At 36.7% G+C, this 24,486-nt stretch overlaps 1 protein-coding gene across 2 annotated transcripts in view; it reads right to left on the bottom strand.

Moving 5' to 3' along the window:
- TTC27 (tetratricopeptide repeat domain 27) overlaps nt 1–24,486 on the bottom strand; it is a 112,103-nt gene that overhangs the window by 30,698 nt on the left and 56,919 nt on the right. For both annotated transcript variants that reach the window (XM_082755952.1, XM_082755953.1), the window contains exons 10-11: nt 22,988–23,101; nt 196–291 (exon numbers count right to left, since the gene is read on the bottom strand). In XM_082755952.1, the coding sequence (XP_082612078.1) occupies nt 196–291; nt 22,988–23,101 (210 nt within the window). The remainder of the gene's footprint in view (nt 1–195; nt 292–22,987; nt 23,102–24,486) is intronic.

Here is a 24,486-nt window from a genome sequence, read left to right as displayed (position 1 = left end):
GACATCTGGAAGTAAAACATTGTACAACTTGGTTACTTTCCAGAAAAACCTACTGTGTTCTTACGTTACACCTTTTTTTCCACAGTGTTCCAACGCAAAATCACAGCATACCACCTTGACTTTGAGTCATGTAGTATCAATATTGATGAGAACTACATATTGTTAAAGAAAGCTTCAAATGAAGTTGATTCATACCTGTATGGCCCAACGTGGAGGCACTTGACAGCAGTAGAAAATCTTCATGCGTTCAGATACTGAAGTATTTGCATCCTCAAACTGGTCTGCAAGTGCCTGTAAATGCAAAGCATATTCTGATTTACTATTTACTTAAATTTAATCAACCTAAAAGAAAGATAAATGCAAAGCTTTAAAGAGATTAAAATTTCTGAGTGCAACTTCAGAGGAGGAAGAATCAAATTTACAATCCTAACAGTTGCACAGGAAAATTGTGTCAAATGTTAAAAGTGACCTTGCCTAATGCATTTCAGTTTTATGGCTAGATTTTCACTTCAAAGTAGTACTGGCATGCTGTAAGCATGAAATTTCTTATTTTTAAAAAAAAAAAGACAGAAAGGAAGACTGAGCCATGCTTTCGGAAACACGCTTCTAATATAGAGTAAGTTATTGTGACTTGGAGTGTAATTCAATTCAGCCTTTTCTGCTTTGGTAGGACTCTCTATTTATGATGAAGAAATATTGTCTTCTGAAATTCTTTGGAAGGGAATAACAATGTTTGCATAGCAAAAATGTAGTAACTTCAGCACTAACTTTTGTTCGTAAATTCACTGTGAAGGTAATTAAATCAAAACTCAATAGCAGGAAAAATAAAATGTTAAAAGGTAGCTAAAGCCAAAAACTTGGTTAGAAATTTTAAGATAAGTGCACAACTGTTTTTCAAAAAGCCAGACCTCACTAAAACAGCAAATTTAAGGCCAGACTTACAGAAAAAGGAACATTAAATTACTTGCATTCACATGATTAACCTATGTAGATCCTGCATATAACTTTGACAAAGATTTATTGGAGGATCTAAACTAATTCTCAGAATTTTCTCAGCATAGGAAATAAATGCAAAGATTCCCAACAAAAAGAAAAATGGGATAGGATCTCTCTAAATCTTTTTGCTACCTAACCATATGGGAATGCAAATAAAAGTTCTGTAAAATTAAAATAAGTATTTACATGATTTAAGCTGCAAAGAATTTTGTAACCACTATTGATGGCAACAAGATTTATTAGGCTGCTTCATTCTGTTAGTAAGAAAAATTAGAACAGGTAACAATAATTTAGGCTTTTAAATCCATGTTTAAACTCCTAGTTTTAAATACAAATATTTAAAATATTTGATCTTATTCACATTCACTCTCAGAAAATTATTTCTGGAGACCTGTTCCTAGAGATTACACGGAAATCTACCCCAAGAAAACTGCTGAATTGTATTTGTAAAGAAAGGGACAGACTTACATAAAATCACATTTCTTCACATAGTTCTGAGCAATCCAAAAGGAGAGAGATCCAAATAAAATCTTTAAAGTAATTATTTAATTACAGAGTTTACTTGACTATGAATAATATAAAAAACTATTCTGCAGTTTAATTATGCTGAAATGTTCTAATACTATGCACAAGCATGTTTTTCAAAATACTGCCACTACTAGAACTGAAAAATCATCCAGTTCCTCAGGGCAATCATTTTACAAGGCCAAAGTAGTAAACTACAGTTAGAAATTTAAAAAAATAATAATTGCCTAAAGTCTGAACAAAGCCAGAAAATCTCATACACGTCCAGTAAAATAACTTTTTTTTTGAGGTGAACACAAGATGGAAGGCAAAAAATCTTTTAAGTCGTTCAAAATGTTTTGTTCTTGTTTTAGCTTCTCCCTCCTGCCCTCCATTTCAATTGTTCCAGAAAAAAACGTAATTCAAAGAAAAACTATTTTTCAAAAGGAAGCAGTTTGGAAAACGTGTAGCCATATCCCCTTTCTACCCTTTCTAAATAGAAAGGTCTAACTTAAATGACACCTTGAAGGAGAACATGACTTAACAGGCAGAATTCTCCCCTTTCCCAAAACACTGCACTCTGTTTAGAGTTCCAACAAAAACTAAAAATATATGTAGAATATATGAGTATTATACGATCCTTAAAAAAAAAGAATAAGCACTAATAAACTTTGAAGTTATTAAAATCCCTTTTTATGCACTCACATGTTGGAAAACAAACAAACAAACAAACTTTGATAATTCTAACTATTAGTGAAGTATAGAAAAGAAGTTAATAAAAAATTACTGAATTGTATGCTTCTGAAAGAGGCTTAAAGAAATAAAATTTGAGTTGCACAGCAGAAAGAAATTAGAAAGAAAATTAGAACCCTAACGTTATTGCACAGCTGTCTAATCATAGAACTATACATCAAAAAGATGAACAAAGAAGAACTGCCAAGAGACCTTTCTTATTAATCATCTGTGTTAACACTGAATCTTTGCACCATAGTCAAAAGTTGTAAGACTTGGTGTCTCAGTTTAACCCAAGTCTCAAATTCCTGCCTTAAAACTAGCTAAACAGAACTAAATCAGAAGCCATCTAGAATTCACAACCCTAAACGATGTATGAGTTCCTTTACATGCACCACCTAATAACATTAAGCTCAGCAGATCAACTCCCTCTCCCTGGTTGTCCATGTTACAAAACCTTCCTTTTCCCAAGGCTTCAGCTGCCATAGATAAGAGTACAGTACAGAAAGATATACTAATACAGTCTGGAGACAACAAAAACAGATGTTTTTGATGTAATTTTTTTTTACCACAAGCGAAGACTACATTATAGCCATAGGACAAAAAAAAAAAAAGACCGCTCTAGCAACTAAAATTTATTCTCCCCATCTCATTCCTAAGTCTTCATTATGAGGCTAAGAAGCCCAATAGATGTCTATGTTTTGGATAATTATATCACATAATTTTGAAACGATCGATTTAGAGCTTTTATCACTTTACTAACCAGTCTCAGGCTAATTAATTTAGTAATCAAACTCATCTGATTTTGTCTACAAAACTTGTCTACATGTTAATGATTTATTTCAGCTTGGATGTCATTTCCTACTACACATTCTTGCTTTGCTTCTATGTTCAACATCAAATGTAACATCACCAGGGTCCTGAAGGCAAAATACCTGCTTTAATTTTGAGCCTAGCTAAATTTCAATCTCTTTATCCTCTCCACATCTTTTACTTGTATGGCTGATGGAAGTACCATTTTTTCTTCTAAACCAGACCCTATCTTGGTACTTAACCTCTGGAAATACTACTATAACCTTATGGTTCCTGGTTACTAATATGTCCTTTCCTTTGAGGCATAATCCTATTTGATTTCTCAGCTGACCTACAGCACTTCTCTTAAACTTTTATTTATCCAGCTGGTCTGAAATCCTTCCCTCAAAGTTTTATCCTTTTTGGTAAAATATAATTTTCAGGTAGTTTTTTGCATCTTAGGTAAATAAATGGCAGACCTTCACATCCTTCCTTCCATGCTTAAACTCTTTAGACCAAATGAAATTGCTTATTTAGTTTCTCATAAAGTTGTCCCTTTGCATGTAAAACTAGCTACATACATTTTTTTTCTTTAATCTCAGCAGAAGGATCTCCTGATCCAAGCTTATTTGAGGTAAAAATCCCAACACAAACGTCCCAAATCCCTGTCTTTTCAAAATAGTAAGGTACTCGCTACTTATCAAAGACATCTTGAAAACAGCCTAACGCTTTTGTTTGTGCAACAACTATTCATTTCCAACCAAAGATGAGTTTGTCCATAACGAAACCTTACATTGCTGGTCCCAGTAAAACATCTCCCTCAAAATAGTCTTGACCGACAGACAAAATTTTATCTACACAATTTTGTCTCATTTTCTTGTGTTTTCATATCGTTTATCCATAACGTGACTGGAACCCTTTTCCATTAACCTATCTCTTCTGACAACCACATTTTCAATTTCAGTGTTCCAGCCACAGTTGTTCCACCTCACTTCTTTCTTGATTTATGCCAAAAGAAATCTGATAACTGTCACACGTTTTGCTTTCTCACTATCACCCTGGTCCAGCATGTACTACTCAACTCCTGGCAAACAAAAGAGAATGAACAGATCAACTTCAGAGAATGAACTTCCAATCTCTCCTATCATGGAAACACCAGCCGTACAACCTCTTAATGAAGTTCATGGGATTCTCAAGTCCTTTTTCTTTATTTTCTCCTAAATGTGATGACTTCTTAGAATCCCATACACCAGCCTGACCTCTCCACGCTCTGCCTAACTAACCATTTCCATTTTCCTGGTCCTTCTCCTGTTTATATCCATTAACTCTGTATATGTTTTAAAACAAGCAAATTGACCTCACAGCATTACTGCTCTTATATTCTAGCTGTTCCCTTCACTCCATGCTTCTTACAGTAATTCTCCTGCCAGCTGTGTGTTAGGTTTATTTAGCATGTCAACAAATCCTTAGCAAACTATGCAGTCTTCTTAGTGTTTTCCTGCTTTACATCATAAAAACACCATGCTTCAGCATTTGTATTAATAACTGATGGTTACAGTTTGCTCGTAAGCTTTGCCAAATGATACTTCATGCAAATTAATTTACTCAAACGTGATGAAAATACCACAGCTTCTGTATCCATCTCTGTATTTTCCCCTGCTTTGTCCCACTTCCAATGCTACTCCCCAGCATCAACATCAACATCATCCAACCTTTACAGGGGAAAAAAACAATTAACCCTCCAACAAGTTCTCTTCTTTTGCTCAGACGTGGCTTTCATCCTCTTGCTTAGGGTACTAACAGCCCTTTCTTAGGCTTAGTAGTTAAGTATTTACTACCAGATACCATAAACAGGAAGCTTTCCCTTCAGAACTCCACTGCAGGAACTGTACTCATGAAACACATGTGCTACAATTACAAGTAAGATGCTGATAACCAGCAGACTGAAAAAAAACTCTATATAAAGAACAAAGTCTATACTTTCCTTACCAAATGTCAAGACAAATATGTATCCCATTTTATTACTCTGCTTGCTAAGCTCATGAAAACTAAAAACTGCACAGCACTGTAACCTAAATAATTCTGTTTCCCTAACACCTACCTAGCCCCCCATTCTGCAAAAGTATACTAGGAGTATGTCAAAAATTACAACCTCAAGAAAGTAGGCAACAAATACAAAGAATTAAATATACAGAATAATTAAGGTTTCCCATATTTTTCCTTCCTGTGACTAAAATCAGATATAGTACATTAAGAAAAATGGAATAAGTATTTTAGTAGCTTGTGGATATGTAATTTCATTGAGTTACACTCTTTTGGTAAACATACTTCATAAAAGCAACAAATCATGTTTACAATCCAGACAAACTTGTTTTAACAGCTCTCAACCCAAGAGCTCCTGAAAGCAAGACCACTGAGACATAACCAGACTTCTGAAATCCAATGGTCAAAATAACTTCATCATTCAGCGAAGTAATGCCAGAAATCATGAAGCAATAAAAACAGATTTCATACAATACAATGAAGTTTTGTGTAATAGGAAAGAATAAATTCTTGTTGATAAATATGAATATCATGTGGAAAAAATAAAAACAGTTGAGATTAGTCTGAACTGTGAGATGGAGATAATAGCCAAATAGTTATTACCTTATGGATCGCCAGTTTTATCACTAGATAAAAAGAGAAAAACCGTACATTTTGGCTTACTGTAGCATACAGACATTATTCAGAACAACACTTGGACATTTAAGACGTGACGTTGTTGCTCACGAACTTAACTGACTTGAAATCATGAGCTATTCTTTCAAAAAGGTCAAATTTTTAAACGATATATTTCTGCAAACGATGAAAATCTCTGAATAGTCAATAACTAAAGCATCCAAACACAAAACAAAAGCTATTAAACAAGGATATATTTCAACATCAAGAAAGAACCCCTCCCTCCCTTTATCTAATTTTCTAAGAGGAATTATGACATTACAAACTTAAGGCAAATATATTACAGGAGACAGTACTGTAAACTGATTTGTGATTCATGGAAACTCTAAAGACCATTTCCTGCATTATGAAGAGATGTCAAGATCTCTGCACAGCACTCCTTTCTGGTGATTTTACATTACTCAAATTTGCAGAAGAATGAGTACGTTCTGTGAAAACTCTGCAAAAGATCAATTCTGAAAAGGGCAACAATCTTACCCTCCTTTTTCCTCCTTCAAATATCTTGGACTCATTAAAACATGGTAGCCATGAAGACTTCCCTTTTTGACTGGACGACTGCATACCACACTTCTCCCTAGGAAGTGGCCTCCCTCACAGCTGTTTTAAAATTTCTTAAAGCTAACTTCAAAATGTTTTATGGTATTGCCTGCCTACTTTGTAAAGCAACTGAATGGTTACATGGGGACCTGGAGCTGCAAAAACGTCTGGATGCTTCACAAACTACTAATGAAGCAATGCAATTCTACAACTAGAAAAATAAGCAACACCTGAAACAAAGTTCAACAGAAACATTCAAGGAGAATGCTTCTGGCTGCAAGTTTTTAAAGCTGAGTGCATTTGAATTGAAAAGAGCATTTTAACTACTTCACTTTGTGTTATAAGAAAAAAAAATAAATTAGATATTCTGCAATCACTACACTGAAAAAAATCAAGACTTTCAGCATTTGAGGTTACTTGTGTGGTTTTGTTCGCTTTTTAAATTAAAGTTATGAGAATTTGGCCCTGCTTTCTAGCAGTTTTACACACAAGCAAATATTCTGATATTCTTTAATTGTAATTAAAACAAATATGTTCTATATATATTCTTTCAAATCACTGTCATCCCTTTTCTACACGTAGATTAATTCCCCAGCTACTCTGATACTTCTTGGTTGCTTTTTTTTTTTTTTAGTAACCAATCAAACAACAACAAAAAAACATGGATTGAACACACAAGTCCCGTTGATCTGTAATGTAAAGCTTTCTTGTGCTGAATTCTGCACTACCCTCCCCATAGCTCCTTCCTAGTAACCTGTTTTGATGGATACTTCAGTTAAGATGCTCCACACCTCAAGAGCATAAGTACTCACAGGATCGAGTATGTATGAAATCTATGCTAAAAGCCATTTAATAGTGTTTGTTTTGTGGCTCCTCCTCTATTTCCTTCTCCTCCTATACAGCTGAAGAAACTTGGCGTCAGTTATCCCTCAGCAAATACTATATGGCTTCCTCCTGAGCTGAGAAGAATCCCAATATAGGCTTTTATTTTTTAGGACAGTACTTTCTGTGGCATATGCATACAGGTCTAATTTCATTGTTAGTACCTGACATTAACTTAAAAACGATGCAGTCCTCTCTTTAAGACACAGTACACTTAAAACATTTTAGAAAAAAAAAAAGTTATGTTTGATGCATTTGAGGCCTTGGCTGTTACTCCCTTTAAAAGCACGAGTAAATAAACTTTTTTTTTTTTTTTTTTTTTTTTTTTTTTAAAGAAAGGCTTGTGTCCGATTTTCAGCAAGGGAGAATACCAAGGTACCACTGATGGTTGTGTTGCATTCCTGCCCCTTCATTCAGGCATTAAAATAAAATTGCTCTACAGAATAAATTATGTTAAACATTTGTGCTTTGTAATGCATCATAGATATCTTCTTCAAGAGACGTAGTACTTCCTTAGAAAAGCCACAAACAGAAGGGGATAGTCCAGCTAAACTCTTTAGTGTAACTTTTATATGTAGTATTTCACTGTTAATTTGTGTGTGATGCTCAAAAACATACATGCCTCTTTATAAGCTATTTAAATGAACTGTATTCCAACTAGAACACCCTGATCAAGGAGAATAACGTATTGGAAACATTCTGTACTCTTTCTATTGCTGGAAGACTTGAGCTTACCTACCATATAACTCATATTTGCATTCTGCTTACAGTAAATTGCACAACAGTATATACATGAGCAATAAAAAAAAAGCGGACTTCAGGCTGCTCAGGGAACTAGTCAGTAAGGTCCCCTGGGAAACTGCTCTTGAAGGCCTCGATGTCCACCAGTGCTGGTCACTCTTTAAGCGATGCCTCCTAGAAGCACAAGATAAGGCAATTCCAAAATATCGCAAGTCAGGCAGGCGGGGCAGGAGGCCGGTGTGGCTAACCAGGAATGTTCTAATGGAGATTAGGCAGAAACAGAGAGTGTTTCGCTACTGGAAGGAGGGCCAGGCGTCATGGAAAGAATACAGGGATGCTGTTCGTGTTTGTAGGGAGAAAGTTCGAGTGGCCAAAGCACAGCTAGAGTTGAAGCTGGCTGTGTCTGTGAGAGAAAATAAAAAGGGTTTTTTTAGATATGTGAACGGAAAAAGGAGAACTAAAGAATACATAGGGCCGCTCCTTGATAGGGAAGGTCTCCTCACAGACGATGACGTAGGCAAAGCAGAGATGCTTAACGCCTTCTTTGCCTCTGTCTTCAATGCCGATGATGGGCTTCGGGACCCAGGGTGCCCTGAGCTGGAGGACCGGGACAGTGGGGATGACAAACTCCCAACTGACCCTGAACGTGTGCGGGATTTGCTACTCCACCTGGATCCCTACAAGTCCATGGGTCCGGATGGGATTCATCCCCGGGTGCTGAAAGAGCTGGCGGATGTCATCGCGGAACCTCTATCAATTATTTTTCAACGATCCTGGGAATTTGGAGAGGTCCCGGTAGACTGGAAGCTGGCAAATGTTGTGCCAATTTTCAAGAAGGGTCAGAAAGAAGACCCTAGCAATTACAGGCCTGTCAGTCTCACGTCAGTGCCTGGTAAAATCATGGAGAAGTTGGTTCTCGGACTTATTGAGGCGCACCTGGGGGACAAAGCAGTCATTGGTCCCAGCCAGCATGGGTTTGTGAAGGGTAGGTCCTGCCTAACTAACCTGATTTCCTTTTATGATAAGATCACCCATATGGTGGACCAAGGGAAACCAGCTGATGTGATTTTTTTGGACTTCAGCAAGGCTTTTGACACGGTTTCCCATAGGATCCTACTGGACAAAATGTCCACCATACAGCTAAATAAAAACATCATACGATGGGTGAGCAATTGGCTAACGGGCAGGGCCCAAAGGGTTATGGTAAATGGGGCTGTGTCAGGCTGGCGGGCGGTCACCAGTGGGGTCCCTCAAGGCTCCATTTTAGGGCCGGTACTTTTCAATATTTTTATAAACGATCTGGATGTAGGAATAGAAGGTATTTTGAGCAAGTTTGCTGATGACACCAAACTTGGAGGAGTTGTGGACTCAAATGAGGGTGTAAAGGCCTCGCAGAGGGATCTGGACAGGTTGGAGAGCTGGGCGATCACCAACTGCATGAAGTTCAATAAGAGCAAGTGCCGGGTCCTGCACCTGGGACGGGGAAACCCTGGCTGCATGTACAGACTGGGCAATGAGACGCTGGAGAGCAGCCTAGAAGAGAGGGATCTGGGGGTCGTGGTAGACAGCAAGTTGAATATGAGCCAGCAGTGTGCCCTGGCAGCCAGGAGGGCCAACCGTGTCCTGGGGTGCATCAAGCACGGCATCGCTAGTAGGTCAAGGGAGGTGATTGTCCCGCTCTACTCTGCGCTGGTGCGGCCTCACCTCGAGTACTGTGTGCAGTTCTGGGCACCGCAGTATAAAAAGGACATGAAACTGTTGGAAAGTGTCCAGAGGAGGGCTACGAAGATGGTGAAAGGCCTTGAGGGGAAGACGTACGAGGAACGGCTGAGGTCACTGGGCCTGTTCAGCCTGGAGAAGAGGAGGCTGAGGGGGGACCTCATCACAGTCTACAACTTCCTCGTAAGGGGGTGTCGAGAGGCAGGAGACCTTTTCTCCATTAACACTAGTGACAGGACCCGCGGGAACGGGGTTAAGCTGAGGCAGGGGAAATTTAGGCTGGACGTCAGGAGGGGGTTCTTCACAGAGAGGGTGGTTGCACACTGGAACAGGCTCCCCAGGGAAGTGGTCACTGCACCGAGCCTGTCTGAATTTAAGAAGAGATTGGACTGTGAACTTAGGCACATGGTCTGAACTTTTGGGTAGACCTGTGCGGTGTCAAAGAGTTGGACTTGATGATCCTTAAGGGTCCCTTCCAACTCAGGATATTCTATGATTCTATGATTCTATGATTCTAATAAAAAAACCACAAACACTTCTTCTGCTACATACAAACAAATGCCTCATTCAATCTTTATTATAAAACATATCCTAACACTTCAAAATAAACATCTACATACAGCACAAAAGTTTTAGTTAGAACTCATGAATTGGATGGTTATTTCTCAATAATTTCAATCTCAGTAACTTCAAGCAATAAATATATAAAAAATAAAGCAAAGGCATCCAAAGGGAAATTTCTTAAGACAATGTTATCAATTGCAAGTGTGTTAACACTTTCAGCTTACTTCTACCTAATGTAGAGATTCTATTCTGTTACACATGTAGAAAACTTAAGGGAAAAATGAAAACAAAATGGTATGTCTGTATGTAATTTGCTCTTTTTTTTAATTGGCAATCATACGAAACATAATTCTTTAATGTTACTTAGATGTCCTTAGATGCCTGTAAGGAGGAAAAAATATTACATCTTATCTAGATACCTGTAACTTGAAGCCACAAGTATTCACCTGCTCTAAGCAGTAACAGTAGTAGAAAAGCACAGCTTTTTTTTTTCCCCCCTGAGGCCAGCAAAGCACTCTTTTGCTGAAATCTTTTTCAACTATTCTCCTTCAGCTGCAAATCTCAAGAACATCTTTAGCTATTTGGTGAGGGGGACAGGAGTACTAAAAGAAAAGACAGACAATTCGAGCTCTTTTGTCCTGAATTTGATTAGAACATCTCAGGTAACACCCACTGTTTTCCAGCAATCTTTTTCTTAAGAATAGCTTCCCTATACAGTGAAACCTTGACTGATACACAGTAGTCTCTGTTTAAAAATTACTTGGCAGGAAACACACATTCTTCCAGTAGCTGAGCCTGACCCAGCAACCATAGAGTATATGATGGTAAGTACATTAGAAATATGACACATGGGTGAAGTGTTTTAACTTTAGCTATCCCAAAGAAAGGCAATCACATATAAAGAAGTCTGTTTTCAATATATGTATTTTCTTGAAAGACATCCAACCCAGTTCTTCACATGTTCCTGGAAAGCTCTCTATACATCAGGGAAAAACAAACAAATCCCCTATCATTCCGTGTTAATGATCGATCTACTCACCAAAGAGAAAAAATAAGCAACCTCTGCAATGATTGGCTCGCAATCAGTTCTATTTCAAGCAAAAATGAAAACACTCTTGACTGCATTAAATATTCCACGCCTGATTGTATGACACGTTCAAACAGAAGCACATCGAGCTCCCCAGAAGACTCTGTTTGTTTGTTTTTAATGAAAAAATGAGGAATCCACAAAAATACAATTCTTCCCAGAATCATATAGCTGGACTGTGCATAGCCTGTTTGGTATGTAACCAATTAAGAAACCAAACCAGCATTTTCTTTCAGCTTGATGGAGTTTTATGGTCTGTGGCGGTCATTCACACCAAATAGGTTGAGGGACTGAAACTGGACAACAACACATCTGCTGCTGCTGCTTCACAGAACAGCAACTAGAACTAAGCATAATTACTCATGTTTGTATGTCTATATATATTCAGTATACATCTATATATATTCTGTAAATACATATGCCGAGTTTGCAACATTAATTGCGACCCTTGCTTGCACACATTTTACCCAGGGAAAAAATGGAATAAGGCACAAGATGAAGAGCTCTGTGGTAGAATCATTTACTGTGTGTTTCTATTTCTGGGCAACTTCAATGTTTGTACAGATCTGCATCTGGAAAAATCAGCAGGTATAGCACAGCAATGTGTATAATAGCCACAAACAATATTATTTATACCATTTAAAATCTAGTTCAGGCATGGTAGATCATATCGCTTACAAAAACAGCTCCACATCTGTCAAAACATCCAAATCTTATCACAAAAACAGTGCTATAATTTACAATATTCAGATGGTTACAAAGCAATACTGTGAAGAAACTGGGTAACTGCAAAAGCAAATGGAAATAACAAAAAGTGCCAGTATCATATAATCATAGAAATCTCTATACACCGATCCAAATAATGATTTGAATCAATAGTCCTTAAATCCGTTTGGAAAGTTCAAAAGCCAAATATAACCCTCAATTCATAACTATCTGGAACAGAAGTAGTACTAAATGCATTGAGTTAGGCCAGTGAACAGTTCTTCACTCAGAAGCTACATCCGGTCCACATTATTGCAAAGGTTATCTCCAATACAATTGTTTCCAACCAGCCGATCCTTTACGTACCATAACCCAAATTTCCTACCTCTAAACATGTATATACCACATATAGTTGCCATATTCAATTATTTTCTTGAGCCCAACCCTCCCTTTAACATACTACAGAGCTAAGTCCTTAGCATGCTGGAAATTCTCTTTTGGTAGAAATATCTATCAGAAAACACAGATACCATTCTCTGCTTGAGCAGCATAGTTACAAACTAATTTCAATGCATGAATATTTTCATTTTTTTGAATTCGTTCTCATTTTTTAAAATACATAACCATCTAATAAAAACAGAAAAATGTTTTCACGTAATTATTAACACAACAGTGCATTCTTTTCCTATTTTCTTTTTCCCCTATAAGTATTATTTTTCTTCATTATTTCTAAATTGACTTCATGAACACTTGTCACCAGATCAATTACCTTTCTTACAAATCCCTTCACCCCACTTAGTGTTGAATCAATATTCCCTTGGTCCATAGTTACAGATCTGAGACTTACACTGCGGTTTTGTTGCAGAAACTCATCTACTGAAATCTTACTCTCAACTGGTGCATAGAAACCAAGTTGCCTACAGCATTTTCTGTGATTATCTCTGGTACTGACCTACATAATAAAAGGAAAATATTTCCAATATAATGTTCTAAGACTCTACCCTGACTTGGCTGTACAACTACTTTCTGACCCCTGCTTTAAAATTGAGAGTAATTCTTCTCAGCTTTTGTCAGATTTCCTACTGAAAATCTCCTCTGACAATAAATGCATTTGTTTCTGTTGAAATCATAACTTATATACTGAACTGATAAAGTAATGTATTCTTTCTTTACATCAGGGGAAAAAAAAAGCCTTACTGACTTACTATCATCATCACAGTGTTTTATACTTACTCTGCGCATATTTTTATTGTTCTTGAAAACTATTCAAATTTGAGAATAATGCAAATTTTTTTCTTTTTATCTTTATTTGGCTTTTAAAAGACATTTTTAACAAGTAAATAGTTTCCATATATTTAATAGACTACTCTCCTGAGCAACCAAAATATGCATAGATTTGTGTCCTTGGTGAACGATACTTGAGCCAGAGAGAACTGACGAAAAATTATGCAATTTAAATGATTACATGTCACTGTTATTTCAATCAGCTAAATCATTTCGATTCAAATTTTTTTTCCTTTACTTTTACTTGTGACTTTTATTCTTTTTCTTTAAAAGATGAATTTTCAGTGGTAAGACTCAGACTGCCTTTCAATTATGCATCTTTTTTTTTTTGTTGTTGTTTTTTGTTTTGTTTTTTTTTAAAACTAGGAGATTCCAATGTAGGCATGTTTTAAACAACTGTGTATTTTAGCATTAAACTCCTGTTGTTTTTAAATTTACGTTAGAGAACAATGAATGGCATTTCTCACTTTCTAAATTAAAATAAACATTGTTTGAAGACTTCTAAACTGCAATGGAAGAGCAATTGACAAATACCACGGGTATTATATCAATTCCATAAAATTGTATGACTTGCAACCAGAAAGATGATCAAAATGCAGTTTGCGTTCACAAGTTGCTCCTTTCTTACACATATCTTAGAAGTGTGTGGGTTCTTATTACACTGATACAAGACATTAAAATGTGTAGATCTCAGTGTTTCAACCTAAAGTTACAGACCACACAAGGAAAGAACACTTCTTGTCTTATCAGCTCCCAAGGAATTTCTCAAGTTTGAATGAATTAGGTGTCGAGCTATAAAAGAAAACAGGCTTTTGCACCTGCATGACAATCTAAAGATGCTGAAGCCTGTTGTACCACTTCTACATATTCTCCTTCCAGCTACTTCACCAACAAAGTTCACCAGAACATGCATCCAATTGTCTTTAAACTTCATCATCAAATGTGTGCTGCTGGTGTATTAATCTAGATTACTAATTTTTAAGTGCGTGCTTAATACATTTTGTAATGTAAAAATCATCTGGATTTGCCTATTTATCTCTCTTACCTTATGACAATTGTGGGATCACTTGGATTTTTACATGTTATTTTACAGATAAGAGCATCATCAACAGATACTGAATGTATAAATATACTACTTTTAAAAGGTGTTTAGCATCGCACAATTCAGCTAAATTCACATTTTTTAATAATTATTCTACACTTTCTACTCAATAAACAATAGATTTATCACTTCTGGTTAACTTTCAGAAAGAACTTTGCTAACTTCTTGTTAACTCATTACATTTCAGAAAACTAGACTGAGCATGTAGATAAATTCTACACCACCTATCTTTAGTGGGTCTTCTCTCTGTGATATTTTTCACTCTAATTCTCTGGCCTACCAGATAAAGCTGTTTCTTGTTTCTGCTTTAAATGGTGGAATACTGGAAAACTACTGTTTATAGAATACTTCACAGATCTTTCTCTGTGATGTTCTGGTGATTCATTCTTCCCCACTCCATTTACTACCTTGTCCTCATGCAATCAAATTAAAACGTCTCTTTAAACTCATTCCCTAAGTATTCCTTACATGTTTAAGCAAGATCATCATTCAAAATTTTCCTAGTGACTTCAAATTCCAAAATTATTCAGGAAGAGACTAGCTCTTGAATCCGAGATGCTAGTTTCACCTACAAAAACACTTCAATGGCAGAAAAGCAGGAAGGCAAAAAACTTGTAAGGCACCTATGCAAAAGTAATGGCTAGAAGTAACAGACTATCAATAAAATGTATATATATTTTTTCATAACTCCAGATGACCTTTTAATTTACAGGAAGATCCTTATAGCTGCAAGGGGCAAAAGTTATTGATTATAATGCTGGAGCTGCACATGCCTACTTTCTCCTAAGATAACTCATAGCAGATTATTACTATGAAAGCTTTTGTTTGTTATATCAGGCCACAAATCTCTGCAAATGTGTATTCCACTTTGAAAGCATTATCAACCACCTAACAAACAAATATTAACTTAGATTGTAAGCAACGTTCTGCTAAAAAAACCCTTCAGTTTCTATATAACAGGGTGGGGAGGAAAAGCAGACAAGAGGAAATGAGTCCAACAATCCCAAATGAAATCTAAAGCAATTAGTTATCAAAATTAGCACAAAAAAGGTCAAGGTCATGAGCAGACGATAACAGGATTCATGAATGTCTGACGTAGTATTTCCTGTTCATTGGGAATGGAGAGCCAAGCAGTATACTAGGCAATTTAGAGGACCTCTTGTGCAATTGCCATTTGGGCTATCTTGCTGTAGTCAAATACTACCACCTAAAGAAGCATGGTTAAATAAATGAGGCATCCAATAGCACTACAGCATCGGTGACCACCAAAATGTGCTTACTGTTCTGTACAAATATTAAATATTGACTGCCAATGCTTAGGATACATGTTTCATTGTTAAAGTCTGTCAATGGCTTCAGGCTCAGGTCAAATCCACTTACAGAGGACACAGAAGTGTTAGAGAAGTCCTAAGTATATTTTTTTTTTATCTTTATAGCGTTTACACTTATTTGTGACTTGTATAATTTTACAGTTATCACACTATCCTTATCAGACAGCCGTGTCTTCTTGAATGGTGTTTTCAAAGAAAAATGTTTCACACGCCAATTATGTTATTAATTCTTATGATGTATCACAAGGTGTAAGCACTTCCCTTAAGATCTCTAGGAGCAGCTAGATTTGTAATATTATTTGTGAAGAATAGATTTAAAATCAGACCCTTCCTTTTAAGTTGTAAAACCAAGAATATTGATATCATCCATCAATTAGATGAACGTGCTGCATGTAAAATTAGTCCAAATGTAGGCTACACCATCTGGCTTTTGGTGAAAGAACATGCCCATTTTTACACATACTTCTTGCCCTCCTTTCATATCCCTTGCAGCTTACTCATTTACAGTGCAGCATCATAACCTCTCTTTTACTATGCAATCTCAAATGCCAATATACCCAGCTGACCTTAGCTTTTATCTGTGTCTTTATTTGAGATGAGGAACACTACCGGTAGTTAGTCTCCAAAAAAGAACTTAATTCAAATTTTCCCCTTTTCCTATCAGATGACTTGACATTTATGTCACAGCTCTGTATAGCTGCACACATCTACCCTAATATCTTTCACAGTAGACATGTTTCATACAGCCATGTGGGGGAGGCGCACCCACGAGTGAAAAATTTCAACTTCATCTAGTCTAGAAGCAAGTTCCACAGTTGTAGCTAGTTACCTAGCTTTGATACTGCCATTGGCAAAACAGCAGTTACACAAAACTTAGCACAAGGTGCAAGAACGGCAGAGGAACTGCATACAAATCAAAATAATAAGCCTGCATTAAGTTCCAATCTGTTGTGTTTGCACTGCTTTTAGTTCCCAAATCAGCTTGCTCTGGGGGAATGCGCAATTGCAGTCAATGCTGAAAGACAGATCCAAAGACTTTGTTTTTCTCTAAAGAGGGAAGTAAATACAAGGATGGAGAAAGAAATAAAAACAAGCTGTAATTTTGAAGTTACAGTTTAATTACAATACAGGGGGAATAGACAATTTCCTTAACAGAAAAGGGAGAGTCTGTTTTGTAGTTCCTGGCACATTCATTGCGCAATGCAACTCAAGAAATTCTATCACTACTAAGCTACTTCAGAACATGGTTTGTTAGCTCACCTTGGGATACATACCTGCAGTTTTGCAAGGATGTTTTAGACAACAGCTGTAAACATGCATCTATTCAGTTAGCAATAGGTGGGAATAGTGTGTGCTCCATGCCTTGCATCTGGTCTAACTCCATGCGGAACTTGATTATTTTAACTGTTCAGTTTTGTTGAAATTGAGCTTGTAATGTTTACTTCTTCCAGTGCAATACTGAGGCAGAAAAATGTGAATGCTGTGTCCTGAAATCTGTCAATATCCATATTTTTCTTTGCAAGTTGTTGTCATCATTTGGACTTCAAAAAGCATGGTATTACTCATCATTGTAGCTTGAGGATTGTCCTATCTGGCATTATGACTCCTAATACCTCTATTTCAATTTTCAAAACACTGGCTAAAGAGACTGTGAAGAGAGAAAGGTAAACACCTTCCAATCTAAGAATCAGTGGGAAACATTTGAAAAACTGGAAAGCTTAATATTTTTGTCTGCTTTTAGAAAGTCTATGACACCAGGAGTAGGACTGTTCAGGTATTGAACATAATTCTCAAATGAGCAAAAAGGCTCGTACTTTCACAGTGCTAGCTGAGAATATGAAGAAAATTTAGCACAGAAAGAATGGCTGCGTTCTTTTCCCCACACTAACTAATAGCGGTGATCCAACTTGGCGAATACAACAGTGCAGTAGAAAATTTCTAGCCAGAAATCAGTACCTGGAAAATTATACTATTTAATATTCTCTTTTTTGCCAATGGTACAAAACCACTTCAGTTATTCCTGAATAACTCTTGGCAGACTGAATCTTTTTTTTTTTTTTTTTTTTTTTTCCCCAGCAGAAACCATAATTGCATAGTAGAAGAAAAACAGAGGGAGCCAAGCACCACTTCACTAATTATTTTGAAGTGTGTTAATGTGCTTGGTGTATCCCCAGAATTGCTTCTGTCATGTAACATCTTCGATCTGTCAAACTTGTCATCCGCTTAAGCAAAATGAAATACGTTCTGGGAACGTGTGTCTTGAGACTGAAATCATAACTATCACCAAGAGGTCACTCTCCCTTGCGACTGCTTTCTGAAGTAATACGGTTTATTTCTAGGGGTCTGGAGACCTTGTGATCTTGTCTGGACCACATTAAGAATATCTTTTTATAAGGCACCTGGCTTTTGTCCTCTTACTAAAATATTTCCGAAACATATTCTAGTAATAAATACAATTCATAATAGCTGAGAACTATATGGGTATCAGTGTGGGATCTCTACAGGATAAAAGAAAAGGTGTCTCTTCCACTTATTATCTTCCCAAAGAGAGCGAGGTAAATCTCTTGGTTCACCAGAGTATTTCTCAGATTCCAGGAACCTCCTATTAGAAATGTCATGTAAAACAAATTTACTACCTACATTTTTCACGTCTATTTTTCTCCTTTCCTCCCCTCTCCCATTCAATACACAGCTAAAAGCAACTATTAAAATCTCACTTAACAGAGTACAAGAGGTGGTCAAAGAGGAGGAACTCCCAGTGTAGTCACCTAATAGTTTAGCTGAACATGCAAGTCTTGTCATTCCTTTGGTCATACTTAAAATCTCTCTATACTGGTTTGATACCTGATCAGAAATATTTAAGAAGCAGAAAAAGTGGAGAAATTGTGTTAGCCTCAAACCTCTCTAGATCAGTTGTCTAGTGGGAGGAAGGCTGCTCCCTCCTCTTTTTTTGAGCTCTTCCCTTAAACGTTGAATTTATCCAACGTCGAAGAACTGCCAAATAAAGCAAAGCACGGGGAGCAAGTTGGCAAGGAGGCAACATTTAAGTTTTGAAAGAAAAAAGGATATTATTACTATGATAAATGGCACAACTTTCTTGCATAACTATTTAAAGACCATCAGCATGAAAATAATGAAACGATAAAGTTGCATTTGGGCAAGTTGTGCCTCATAGAGCACAAGATGACAGTTCTGTTAGATCTATACTGGCTTTTCTTTCCATAAAGGTATACTCAACTCTTTTCAGATTTGAAGTAACTGCACACCAACTACAGCATGTTTCTGGTAAGAACAATTTAAACCAAAAAAATCATTATTTCCCATTTAGATACACACAGAAAAACATTTGTTGCTGAGAAAATGACACTCTGAAGTATAATTTAAGTGAAAATTACCGAGCAGTTGACACAGAATTCCCAACCACATACATCTGTGTATGACTAAGGATATAAAACAAGCTCTCATGTGACCTTTCAATCTTAAGACATAATGATTAGCCTATAATATTGCTAGTCTGCTCCCTGCTCTCCTGAAGTCTTATTAAAAACACCCTTTCAAGACACATTTCTCCCCCACTAACAGGCAAATTCCTTTGCTGCCAAGAAAAGCAAGCGAGAGAACCGTATGAAATATCACCTACATCGTATTGCGCCTTCGGAAAACTGAGCGATTGGCTCACAGGCATGTTATCGCCAGGTGCAGCTAGCACTTGAAAATACAATCAGAAACGAGGCACATAAGCTGACAAAAGCTCCAAGCATCGAGGTAGCCAGTGTAACCACATGGATTAAACTGCAGGAAGCAGCTGTAACAAGTCACTGTAGGATACGTTACAGTAGGCTACTGGTATACCAGGCACACAGCACCTTCACCTCTCTTGCTGCCTGAGTAACGATGGACTTGCTTCCACCCCACCGTTATACTCAGCACAAAGCTTTTCATTCATTTTGCTTCATTCTTAAAAAAATTTAAGAAATCATCAACATGAAAGAGCGCTCTTATTTCACATATCAAGAAACTACAGTGGGATGCTTTCCTTTACGTGTGCTAAACTTTTAATTTTTTGAGTGATCTTCCCTCTTTTCTCTCTCTCTCTCCATTAAAAAAAAAAAAAAAACGATCTGCTAGACCACTCAAAACTCCCCTTTTATCTCCCATTCTATTACTTGAGCTCTGGCTGCACTTTTAGCAGTATCTTGTGGTTTAACAGCTTGTTCCAACCTATTTTCCATTATTAATAGTTTCTAAATTACTTTCTTACAATAGGAGGTAGCTGAAGATCCCAAAACTGATGTAGAAATGCCAGGATCCTGCTTATGCTGAGAGCAATTTATCAAAAACTACCACTTTTCACTTTTTCCTCCTGTTTTCTCTACCTACCCCTTTCCTTTCTTTCCATCCTAGCACTTAACCCTCCCTCAAATATATCCATATGGAAAAAAAAGCCAACTACCACCCAATTTTATTTTATTTTTTTTTTAATTGTGCTGTATCCAGAAGCACATTTTGGTTGGCAGTACTTTGATCCAGACGTCAATATATGCCGTACTGGTCATGATTAAATATTCTAGCGGAAAGTAAGAGAACTCTGGTTTAGCTCTTGAATGCTGTTTCTTTTTCTTAGAAAAATGGTTGAAAAAAGTACTAATTTAAAAAAAAAAAACTTTAACCTTATTTTCGTGGATACAAATCTCATTTAGGCAAAAATTGGACAGAGATGGCCAGCAGCATCCAGAAAAACGTTAAGAAAAAAATCTCTCTTCCTGACTTCCAGTCAGCTACTAGCTGATGCACATTCCAGAGTACCCAGAATAATTATTTTAAAATCTATGGTGGTTCCAAAGTCTACATTATCTGTACTTCACACTTTGAACATAATCAGAAAGGTTTTGAAAGTACTCAGGCCAGTTCCTTTTGAAGACTTCCAATTAGAAAAGGTATTTACATAATCATTTGGTAAAAGCTTTTTAACAAAGCAGTGATATATCTAATACTTGGAGTGTGGCAGCTATATTCAACCCATGTACCCTCCTTTCAAAAATAGCTGCAATTATTTTGAACTAATTAAGTTAAACAAAGATAGCCAGGTCCACAAAACACATAGCCCTAAAGTAATTTATTTGGCAAAAAAGCAACTGAAATGATGCATATGTAGCCTGGCTTGCTTTATCACTGGGAAGCTGCTTGTATGTCAGACCAGTTGGTTAGAAGGATATGGAGGTCCAGAGTAAACCAAACCTAAAGCAGGTATATGGCAGCGGAAATGGGGAGGGGAAGAATAATGGTAGGAGAGGCCTAGAGGACAGTCCCAGCTCCAGTAAGAGTTTGTAATGGTCCACGCACACACTTCGCGTGACCCTAAAGCTACTTAAACAATTCTGTTCACCACTTCTTATTCAAGCTGTCTTAAAACAATTCTAGTAGTTAATTAAAAGGCAAATATTGTGAAGAATGGGGGTGGTCCAACCATATGTATATCTGCCTCTTGACAACCTTCCAAGCTTGGCTTAACTTGCCCTTTTCTCTTGCACAGTTTTCCACATCAAATCTTTTTGATAAAAAGAGAAATAACTACTTGCATGAAACTCCTGGGGTTTTAAAATATGTATTCTACTGATAACTACATACAGAACTAGCTAGCTCTTCAGGTAATACTTATACATCTTTATGAAGACAATTTATCAAACTTGTATTATGGATGAAAAACAACATTAAACAGTCAGCCTTCATTTTCTGATTCCTTAAAGATTCTTAGAATTTATATTAAAAAAAAAAAACTGATCCGACAGAACTCAAGAATGAAAACCTTAAATGGAAAGTTATTCAAGTTATTTGATTAATTTAGCACAGATCAATCCTTATACAACTTCTGTTTTTGGAAACTGAGCTTCATACTGTAATCAAATCAACACAAATATGTCACTGTATTCAAACATCTAGAGAAAGATGAAAGAAAACATAAACATATAAGGATTCAAGATAGTGTTTAAAATCACATATTAAATGTCTGTAGTGAGGTTGTGTCTCAGAACGTCACAGTGCATGCTTATCAAATCCTTTGCATTATTGCAGTTGCAACACATGATGAATTCAGATAAACATACTAAGAATGATAAGCCCTTCCGAAGATTTCCATCATGAGAATGTCAAGCTGTATGGTGTAATAGCTTCCAGTACTCAGGTTTATCAAGCTAGACAAAATATGTTGGATATGCTCCAACTGCTTTATGGATTAGGGCATCAAGGATCCTGAGATCACTTCCCAAATGCCACCAGATGCTACATCTTCTCCCAGACTTGGAATCCTGGCTTCCTTGACATCTCCTGCTGACCTTAGGGAAATTCCACTATAGCAACTCTATGTCCTCCTCAGCAGAATAAAAATGCAGCAACACATCCAAGCTGCACTCCTTCAAAGGTCCATGCATAAATAATGATTTGAAATGAAACATCAGCTTTACAGGATTTAATTGCACAGTACTATGATGGTTAAATTTGTACATTCCTGGCCGTCTTAGTCAGCAAGATTGTTCCCTGACTGACACATATTAATGCCTGCTGTTCATGTGACAACAAGACTAAACAGGATAAAGATGACAGATGGCTAACAAAACTCTGTCACACAAAGAAAAATATGTTCATATAGCCTACAGATTTTTCCTTTGAAAAATTTATTTCTTAAATACTAGCTGATAAATTTCAGATTGATTTTTTATTATTTTTACTTGAAAACGGATGTTATCTATGTTCAGAGCAAGATTATTTAATCACCACCTCAAACATGCAATGCAAATACTAAGTACCACATCAAAACAGTAAATCAAAATTGCAGCTGTAATCACAAATGTATTTTTCTGTTCTCACAGTGAGTGACCATTTGCAAGTTTGTTTTTTTCCTACAGATTTACTTCAATAAGAAATATTTTAAGATAGCAGTAGGAGCTTTAAACTTATGATCTCTCACATAAAATACTCCTCAGATATCATAGAAATTAGAAAACTGAGGTAAGAAAACAGATTTTAATTTCAATCTTCTGAAACTTTAATGTTTTGGAAAGAAAATGACCATTTTTCACCTATAAATATACAAGTTAGTCTGAGGACTGGCAGAAATACGAGGATTTGTAGTTTATGCATCTAATCCAGAGGCATAATTAGAAGTCTTGGCTCACTACTGTTTAGAGAGGAACTGCAGAAGCTCTTAACTCCTGCCCATCTCCATTCAATACACAAAGAACCCGTATTCCTAACTTAAGCATTCAGGTCAGGGTCAAGGCAGCTCAGAAGCCTTACCTGAGTTTGCTTCATTGCCCGTTCCATTCTACGAGTGCTTCCTTTCTCAAGCTTGGTCCGAAGAAGTAAAGCTGAAGTTTGAATGGCCCAGAACTTTGGCTGAGAGAGCAAACACTGCAAAGAAAAACAGCAATTTAAATGATTCATTAATTCATCTGAAAAAAAAAAAAAAAAAAAAAAAAAAAAAAACACTGAAAAAAGTTAGGCTTTTAACCGTGTTCTCAAGCATGAATTCTGTTTCCTATTCTGAAAGTCAAATACGTGGTTGCAGTACTGATGAATTTAGTGCTGTACAGATTACATTAATCTATTTTCAATGGAAATGGAAGCCATCAAAAACTATTTTCTCCTCAGCTACTGCAACGCTGTGCGTACAAGTACCCATATGGTGCATACTGAAGAAAGGGGACAGATTAAATGGCATAAATTAAAGTGGCTACTCAAAATGAAAGTAATATATAGAATTTGATACCGAGAAGTCTGGCACAGCCTTCTCTACACCTAATTGTTGGATAGTTACAGACAGTACTGAGACCTCTTCCTTAGACCTCCTCTTAAGGTTGAGCAAAACCCATTCTCTCAGGCTGTCCTCATATATCAGGTACTCCAACACCTGCACTAACAGCACCTCCATATTACATTAGCTGAACTTGCTATGAATCTCACAAACGTTAATAAAGTTAGAATTTGCTGTGTCTTGAGAATAACAGCAAGATTTTTTTGATATGTAGTAAATGTACAGGGAATAGTCTAGGTAAAAAAGCTTTGCTAAATATATGGCAAGTTCTCTCTTTGAAAGCCCTGCCCTGCTGCCAGGAACTTGATGCCAACTCCAACCACTAATTTTTACAAAAGCCCAAGAAGAGTTATGTAGCCAATATAACTTGATATCCCTTAATACTGTACAGATAGCCTGGATTCTTTCCAGAACAGTTTCAGACACTGTATACCAAAACTTCTGTTAGATATTTACTTTGAAAAGGGAGACAGCAGGGAAACTTCCTCACTAATTTTATTGACATTACAAATACGATCCAGCTTCACTGAGAAAAGAAATTTGCCTATAGATATTTGTAGACTGGAGAAGGAGCCCCAGTGGTTTTATTCTTTCCTCTCAAAGACCTCCTAATGCATTAAGAAGTATGCTTTGCTGGTTTGTGTGAAATGCCTCATAAATTTCTGTGATAATGTAATATATCTGTTTGCTTTTCCCCTAGTGTTTTTGCAGGAAAGAAATATGAAAGAAACAAGCTAAAGCAAATTCTCTCCAAGCAAAATTACATTGGGAATGAAAGACGCAATAGCAAATGAAAGCATAATGAATGCAGTATGAATGCACGTACCACTAGATACCTCAACGTCAACTGACCCTTCCTCTTGTGACCTACAACCTCTGAACAAATTCTTCCATCACTTCTAGTCAGCCTTACAGTGTTAAGTACCCAAAGGCTTCCATACCATCCTGCCTGTGCTGAGGGGAATGTAATAACAACGTTCTA

The sequence above is a fragment of the Aythya marila genome, assembly GCF_965140915.1.
Source record: "Aythya marila genome assembly, chromosome: 3".
Classification (NCBI taxonomy): Eukaryota; Metazoa; Chordata; class Aves; order Anseriformes; family Anatidae; genus Aythya; species Aythya marila.
This window is presented reverse-complemented; position numbering and strand designations above follow the sequence as displayed.